The 9,245-nt window shown below is 33.3% G+C and overlaps 1 protein-coding gene across 1 annotated transcript; it reads left to right on the top strand.

Moving 5' to 3' along the window:
• The first annotated feature begins 1,860 nt into the window (after positions 1-1,860).
• Positions 1,861-5,319, top strand: LOC104212389 (uncharacterized). The gene is made up of 8 exons (XM_070153884.1): positions 1,861-2,456; positions 2,823-2,901; positions 3,019-3,373; positions 3,465-4,075; positions 4,130-4,194; positions 4,297-4,354; positions 4,524-4,866; positions 5,186-5,319. The coding sequence occupies exons 1-8, from the start codon at positions 1,861-1,863 to the stop codon at positions 5,317-5,319; spliced, it is 2,241 nt and encodes a 746-aa protein (XP_070009985.1).
• Positions 5,320-9,245: the final 3,926 nt, after the last annotated feature.

Here is a 9,245-nt window from a genome sequence, read left to right as displayed (position 1 = left end):
TGGTATTTAAAAATTAAAGTTGTGTTTGGACATGAATACAACTTGGAGTTATTTTTGAATTTTTGTGAGTGATTTAAAGTGAATTTTGAAAAACAACTTTTTGGAGTTTTTAAATTTTTTGGGCAAGAAACTCTATCTTTTTTCTCATTTTTTTCTTTTTTTCTTTATTTGATATCTAAAAAATCTGCAGAAAATTAAAGACATCATATTTAGGGATAATTTCACATAAATACAACTCACACACCTGACTTGCAACATAATAGCCTAGATATCACTTTGCAAATTTATAGCCCAAAAATAATCGGCTAATTCCCGAAAAACAGCTTATTTCACACAATCAACTACTGTTATTGCTCCCTCTTTATACAACCAGTTGTTTTCATTCTCTTGATTTCCTTTGATTATTAAGCATTTGATAAAAAATGCAAATAAGCCACAACGCAACTCAAAAATCCTATCCGGAACAATACATATTATCTGAAGGTAAGAAATTCAAACACTTTTATGTGCAATTGCTGAAGCAATCCAACAAGATAAAATAAAAATAAAAAAATTGATGAATGAAGTGTAGAATTCCTCTAACGCGTACAAATTTGTTTCATATAGCATATACACGAAAAAGAAGAAGAGAAGGAAGTGTCAAACTTCTGTAGAGGTCTCTTACACGCTAACAATGTATATACATCCTTATAAACTAGAAAATATATATTTATACAACATTATACACAAATATACACATTTATACAATACTGTATAAACATGTATAATAGTGTATAAGAGGTGTCTGTATATCCATACACACAATTATACACTATTATATAGTATCGATACAACCTGCTACATAGTTATGATTTTCCAGAACTTCAAACTTCAAACTTCAAACTCTTCCAAAATTACCAGAACTTCAAACTTTAAAATCTTCCAAAATTAGTGGTTGTTTGTTAGTGCAAATCAAGTTTGAGAGCTATTTATTTTCCGATCTGTATGTATTTTCATGTTTCTTTCAAAAATCTCCTTCATTCTTCTGCTTGCCACCATGGACAATGGAGTAGGAGCCCGACCTTCTTCGAGCCATTAATGGCAGAACTACGTGGGGGTAGAGGAGGAGGAATAGCGGGGGCTAGGTTAAGAGAAGATGAGGGATCTATGTGGGTTAGAAAGAAAGAAGTGAGAGGCGTTGAGAGAGAGAAGGGAATGAAGAAAGAAGAAAATAATAAAAACCCTAAAAGTATGTCTTTAATAGTGGGCTAAAGGCTGAAAAACTTCTTTCAAGTTATGTACAACATGGGCTAAATAGGGTAAGAGCTTCAAATGTGGGCCATTTTCGGTTGGGCTATTAGGCCAAGTGACATGGACTGTAATTCCTTCTCATATTTAGAGAATTTTTCACAAAGCACCATCTTTTAGTCCTAATTAGTCATTAATAGAAACCCTTTGCTATATTACGTCCTATAGATATCTTTAATGCAATTCTATAATGTATTTAAGGTATTTAAGGTAGTGTATTTAATAATACAACAAAAATTAGCGGCGTACAAAAAGGAAATCCAGCTAATCCTGATATGTATTTACTTGTATTCAAACGTATGTAGCGCTAAATACGTAACGTATCTGCGCAATATCTGGGTCGACGAAGATGTTAAAAATGGAAGGAAATCAAATCAATTCTGATTTCCCTAATTTTACTCAACAAACTTAAAAGTTATCCCATCAATCTGTATTCTTCTCAAACTCAGAAATACAGAAACGTGAAAGAAGCGAAGAAACAGAGCAACATGCTTCTATATTGTGCGATTTTCTTCTCCTCCTTATAGATTGATACAAATTATATACAAAAGAAGGTATAACTCTTCTATATATATGGCAAGCTTGACAATTTTGTTGCGTCATTCTGGAAAGTGGAACGATGAGGGCAATTATATCGACTTTTCCATTGAGGGAATACTGATTAAGGAGTATGCTTCCTTTAATGATCTAGTTGGTTCAATTTCTAATCAACTGGGTATAGATTTGAGCATAAATACCATTAAAATACAATACAATGTTGAAGGCAATCACACGCCAATGGAAATACACAATGATATGGGTTACAGAGTGTATGTAGAATTGAAAAAAGAGAACAGAGAATTTGGGATGTATCCTCTGTGCATTACAACTATGGAAAAAGAGCTTATCTCCGAAGATGGTTTAAATCAAGGCGACATTGTGCAGATAGACGAAGCAGTTCAAATGTACGATTCCGATACAGATGATACACTAGCTATAGAACTTGCCAATTCAGGAGAAGCGATTGGAGTGTTCGAACTCCACAAGGATTTGATAATTTCAAAAACTAATCAAAAGGAGGTTATGGCTGGACAAGTTTATAAGGATAAGGCTACATTGAAAGAGGTGATGGAGAATTATGCTATAGCTCAAAGGTTTCAATTCCGTGTTGATCGGTCTAATGCTGTCATGTTTGATGTTTGTTTAACTTTGTTGTATTTAGTTGTATTTGTGTGTTTCCTCCAGATGATGAACACCTTTGAAAATTTATATTTGTTTAGTATTCTTAATAATATGTATTCAGGTGTATTTTACTATTGAAAAAATACAACAGTGGCTATGATTATTTTCATATTATGTCTATAATGTTATTAAGTGTTTGATTATTCATACGAATGTATTTAGTTGTATTTATTGTATTTAATCACATCTAACAATATTGGAATTCGTTAGTATACAAAATTACATATACACAGATATCAATTTGGTACTTTATGAATATGAAGTATATATGTCAGATTCGTTAAGTTGTCTGATGTATGAACTTTTTTTTCCAGCTATGCATTAATATGTATTTCAGAAGATTGTGATTGGAGGTTTAAGGCTTCAAGCATTAACAAATTGGAATTATTCAAGGTGAGAGAATTCAATGACAACCATACATGTCCGCTGAAGGATAAAGTGTACGAGTAGCGGCAGGCTAGTAGCAGCCTTATAAGTGGTATTATAAGGACAAACCTTACAAACCATAAGAGGAAATACATTCTGAGGGACATTATTGATGATGTGAAATCAGATCTAGGTGTTGATGTTAGCTACATGTTGGCGTGGAGGGCTAAAGAAAAGGCAATGAATTTTCTTAGAGGTGAACCGACTGATTCATACAAAAAATTACCAGGATACTTATATACAAGGGATAAGACATATCCAGGTTCTCACATAAGAATGGAAAAATCGTCAAAGAATGAATTCATGTACGTGTATATATCATTGTATGCATTTATAAGGGGGTTTGATCATTGTAGACCAATTGTTGTAGTGGACATAAGTCATCTAAAATCCTACTACACCGGGACATTCGTTTCTGCAAGCACGTTGGATGGTGCAGGTGAGTACCTCAATAATAATACAATTTGTTAATATTTAAAGCATTGGAAAACATATATTTAAAAACAATTATATTCAATTGTATTAAACAGGTCATATATTGCCACTAGCATACGGTGTTATTGATTCAGAGAACGATGCTGCTTGGACGTGGTTCTTTGAGCAATTCAAGATAGCATACGGTGTAAGGGAAAACATGTGCATTGTTTCGGATAGAAATGAGAGCATCATTAAATCTGTATCGAGAGTGTATCCAGATGTACCGCATTGTGCTTGCATATGGCATCTATGGAATAATGTATACAAGAAATTCAAAAAGAGCCATGCCAAGTTGAGTGAGATATACTTCTCGATGACAAAAGCATACACACAAACTGAATTTGATAGTCTGATGGAGAAGGTTGAGAAGGTAGATATTAGGGTGAAAGAATACTTAGAGTTAGCTGGTTACGAAAAGTGGGATAGGTTGTATGCACCTGTTAACAGGGGATGGACAATGACGTCAAATATCGCTGAGTCAATCAATGCAGCACTAGTTTCAGCAAGGGAATTGCCAATATATGACTTCCTCGAAGAAGTTAGGAAGATGTTTGGTCGTTGGAATTGTAGTAACCGTAAAGAAGCTACTCAGACATACAAGACGCTTGGGAAAAAATACCAGGAAATGCTGGAGTTGAATGAGACCATGTGTACCCGTATGACTGTAAGTTAATTTTTTATGGCATTGCTGTATACAACTGAATACAATTTTTTTTAGGTAGAACTACCCGTTAATTTTTATGAATATTTGCTTGAACTAGTAAATAATATAGATGAATACAGGTAAATACATGTGATTATTAAGACTGTGTGCACGTGATAATGATTACAATGCAATTCAGGTGATTGATACAGTTTAAATTGATTGGAATTACCTGAATACAGTTGCTCAAAAATGGTTGAATACAAATCCATACAAATGCAGACTGTAGATCAATACACAGTAATACAGTTGAATACAATTGCATACAATTGCTGAAATCAGCTGAATTTAACTGAAATTGGATGAAGTTGCAATTTTCAAAGTTGATAGTAACCATTTAACTCAGTAGTATATATCTGTTAATTCATGTAAATGTGTTCAAAACTTATATTTCTGTTTTTAAATGTAGGTGGTACCCTCAACTGAATACTTACATACTGTTAACGATGGTGGGAGGAATTACACAGTCTGCCTGCTCGAGAGAAAATGTGTTTGTGGGAGGTTCCAAATTGATGAATTGTCATGCCCACATGCCTGGGCTGTATTGAAGAGCAAGTTTTTAACGCTTGAAGAATATTGCTCTAGCTATTACAAGCCAAGTACAATTGTAATGGCATACGATGTGCCAGTGTACCCGCTACCGGACAAAAATGACTGGAATATACCAGAGCATGTTGCAGAGGAGGTTGTACTACCACCCAAATGGAAAAGACCTCCTGGAAGGCCAAAGAAGAAGCGCGACAAAAATTTAAGTGAATTGTTGTTGCCGAAAAATCAACATTCATGTAGCATATGTGGGCAGGGAGGACATAACAAGCGAACTTGTAGGAATGCCCCACGTAATAAATAGTTGTATTCTGACATGTGTGATTCGACAATTTATCAACACTTATTATGACATTATCAGCTATAATAAATTCTTTTTTTGAAGTAATATATTGTGGAATAACTTTCGTTAATATTTTCTGAATTTATTTAGTTGAAGTATTTTTATATATATAAATATATATGAAGTGGTTGTGAGAGTATCTTAGTATAGTTGAATACAACTATATCAATTCCTTAATACAGGTGAATACAACATGTTGAATATAGTTGAATATAGGTTAATAATACAGTTTAATTCAATTGACTTTGGAGGAATACATTGTAATACAGTTGAATACAGATCTAGACAGCTGGTTGAAACAGTTGAATTTAACTGACATTGGATAAATATAGGTAATTCAATTGTTCAATACATTTGAATACAACATGTTCAATAATGTTGACTATAGGTTAATAATACAATTCAATTAAATTGACTATAGCTGAATACATATGAAATCAGAGAAAAATACAGCTGAATACAGCTGAATAATACAACTAAATACAAGTTAATAAATATAACTTGTATTGTTTCAAGTCAATTCAAAGTTATATCTGAATGGATGCAGCTGAATATACTTGAATACCAACTGTAGACAACTGATAAATACACTTTAATACAACTGAATTGAACTCAATAATATAGATTAATATAATCAGCTAAACAGAATAATACAACTAAATACAACTGCTTAATACTGAAAGATAAAGCTGATCTTATGCAGCTGAATACAATTCAAAAATTGGCATTAACAAAAATAATTTAGCATACATAAAGTTTCAGAAATTGTAACTAACATGTGCGTTAACTAAAACCTGTTCAAGCAAACTTAACCAAATTTTAGCATGTAAGTAAATAGCATCTACGACCAAAACCACTACAATCAGTATCATTGTTCAAGCTAAACTCAAAGAAAAAAAACTAAAGTTATTCTAAAACTATTTGCATCTTTGCCTCCGACTAAGAGATTTGCCTTTCAATCTTTGAAGGTGCTTCACTCTCGCTTATTGCATCAGCATCTATCTTGCACATAGCATAGTCCCATAACAGAGCACCATATCTTTGACGGAGAAGAGTGGCATCAAATGGTGTTTTTTGTGTAATCTCTCCAATAGTGCTCAGAAACTCCACGAAGGCTGCAACATGCACTCCACAATCCCTAAAAAGTAATTGATTGAAACAGAATATAAAATAATTAATACAATTAGATTTGTATAAAACATATAAGAATGATGATTGGATACTTACAGGCTGCCCGCTTTCTGTTGAGGCAGATTTGGAACGAAGATAACTTCAAAAGGTTCGTTATGATCCTTGTTTGTGTATGCGGGATAAACATATCAGTCAATGCCTTGACTATCTCTGTAAAAGCCACTAATTGACAGCAGAGGTAGTAGCTTAGCTAGCTTTACAATCTCAGAGACTACGTATGCATCATGACCGGAAGACGTGTACGAGTCGTACACTTTGATACATCTATCTTTGAAAGTCACAACAACCAACACCCAATGAAGTTTTTCCTTCAAGTTCACTGGTATCAAGACATTATCCACTGTATGCCAGGGTACATTAGCATGCAATCTGTAGCCCCTAATATACTCACATACAACGTCTTCTTGTTTGGCTACATTAGCATCACTATCTGTATCTTCATACCTATCATATATTTCAGCTATTCTTGTCTTGAATATACAATCAACAATAGTAAACGTGAAGTACCTATGCTGATTGTACTTGCCCATCTTTCGCAAATAGTAGAATATGACATCCATATGCTATAAATAAAAGAGGTTGGTAGATAGTGTGAGTTTATTTGCTTGAAATAAGAAATAATATATATGAATACCTCAATACAGATGCTAAAAAAAAGTTACAAATGAATACAGAAAATAGAGGAATACACTGTAATACAGGTGAATACAACTATATGCAGATTATGGACTACAGTTGAGTTCAACTGACATTGAATGAATACAACTAATTCAATTCCTTAATATAGGTGAATACAACATGTAGAATAGAGTTGAATATAGGTTAATAATACAGTTCAATTCAACTGACTTTGGTGGAATACACTGTAATACAGTTGAATACAGATCTGGACAGCTGGTTGAAACAGTTGAATTTAACTGCCATTGGATGAATACAGGTAATTCAATTGTTCAATACAGTTGAATACAACAGTTTCAATAAAGTTGACTATAGGTTAATAATACAGTTCAATTCAATTGACTATAGCTGAATACATAGGAAATCAGAGAAAAATACAGCTGAATACAGCTGAATAATACAACTAAATACAAGTTAATAAAACAACATGTTATTATTTAAAGATAAGATTATCAGTTTTGGGAAAGACTCACATTGTCATCCCATAACTTCACGTCAATGGATAGAAGGTAAAACCAGTTTTTGGAATCAACTTGATCAACTCCAAAATCCAATGGAATGTGAAGTATAGACTTGTTTTTCTTGTAATGGTCGTCGAGATTACCTCTACAAGTATGATATAAAACTCATTATGTACATACCTTAAAAAATGAAAACATAATACAATGAACGGGGGAAAACTCACTTCTGATCATGTCTTGCTAGAAGACCTTCACGAACCCACTTGTCATATTCTTGAATGAGTAACATAGGATGTGGCCCCGTTATTGGATCTTCCTCAAATGGGTGTCTTTTCTCAAAGATGGGTGTCAACTTTACAGAGGAACATGCTGTAAATTGAATTTGTGTTTATGGACTACTATAAATGATTCAATCACGATGAATGCTGAATATTACGTTTGTAAAATCACTTACCTCCTGAGTCGAAGTTAGACTGATAAGGCGAAGAGTTCCATCTACTTGGTCGCCTATTTCGTTGAGGTTGCACTGGTGTGGCTTCATCTTTTTTTGCACTGGCGTGAACAACTATTCTAGTTTCTGGAATTTGACTGGGTAGAAACTTGTCGTCCAGTTCAAATTGAGAAACATAGAATTCTTTAGATACATCCTTTTGGTTTGTGGTAGATGGTAAGATGGGCGGTACCTCTGAAGTAGTTTTCTGGTAGTTGTATGTATCATTGTTAGCATGGTAACTTAATGTTAGAAAAAGATTAAATACATATAAGTAGCTAGTATACATTACAGAAAATGCAGATTAACCAAGCAGAATACATGTAAATACAGTTGAAATAAAAATAAATACGGCAGTTTAAAGTGATATTACAGATTAAGTGTAACACAGTTATGAATACATCTAAAAACATATGCTCAATATGTTAAGATTTAAAAGTCAGAATACATATATATAGAGTTGAATAACAGTTAAATACATAAGTAAAATGGCTAGATTAAAACATATATGAATACAGCTAAATACATATGTTCAATATGATAACTGCTTTTATACCTCATGATTATCTCCGACATCTGTGTCAATGCCACCATCATGTCTCACTATGGGTTCAGTTTGCTGATTTTGTTGAAGATGGTCTGAAAGCATCTTGAAGTTATCATTGATCAATGTCCTTAGAGACTTGAACTCTCCAACAACCTTAACAGTACAAAATAGTTAGAAAAATACTAAAACACATAGCTATCAAACTTTATTGATTAATCGGTGGGTAAATACTCACGTATTCTTTGAATGATTTTAGGTCTTTCCTCAAAGAAGATACTTCCTCATTTTGGCCTTCTGGGAGCTGATGGTCATGCACAAGTTTATGTCCAATGTCATAAACACAAACAGGAGGGACTTTGGGCTGATATTCTGGTTCTTTTGTAGGAATCTTGGGTTGTTCCTTGACCTTCTTATGTGGTGGTGATGAAGATGGACCAACACTTTTAACATGTTTCTTCTTAGATTGAAGATTGGGTGTAGGAGAAAAGTCATCCATATCCTGTTCCGATTTGTCTGAATGCGCAGGAGTAGGTATTTTCTCAATATCGTCGCACACTTGAGGAATCTGAATAATAGCAAGCTCTATATCTAGAGGAGTGATGTCCTTGAACACAATCTGTGAACAAAAATAAGATATGACTTACAAAAAACATATTAATGTCTTCTATATAATGCTATATTCAGGTGTATTTAACTCTGTTGTATTTAGAATGTATTAATATGTATGCAAGTATTCATGTATATAAGCTTATGAATCCAATGTCTATTACAGTAGGCTTCCCTCTAACTGAATGCAAATGTATGCAAATTATAGATGTATTTGTGTTCAATTATCTTCAGAATATTGATAACATTTGTATATTACCGTGTTTCCG

The sequence above is a fragment of the Nicotiana sylvestris genome, chromosome 8 (genome assembly GCF_000393655.2).
Source record: "Nicotiana sylvestris chromosome 8, ASM39365v2, whole genome shotgun sequence".
NCBI classification, from domain to species: domain Eukaryota; kingdom Viridiplantae; phylum Streptophyta; class Magnoliopsida; order Solanales; family Solanaceae; genus Nicotiana; species Nicotiana sylvestris.
Note: the sequence above shows the minus strand (reverse complement) of the source record. Positions and strands in the feature narration are given on the sequence as shown.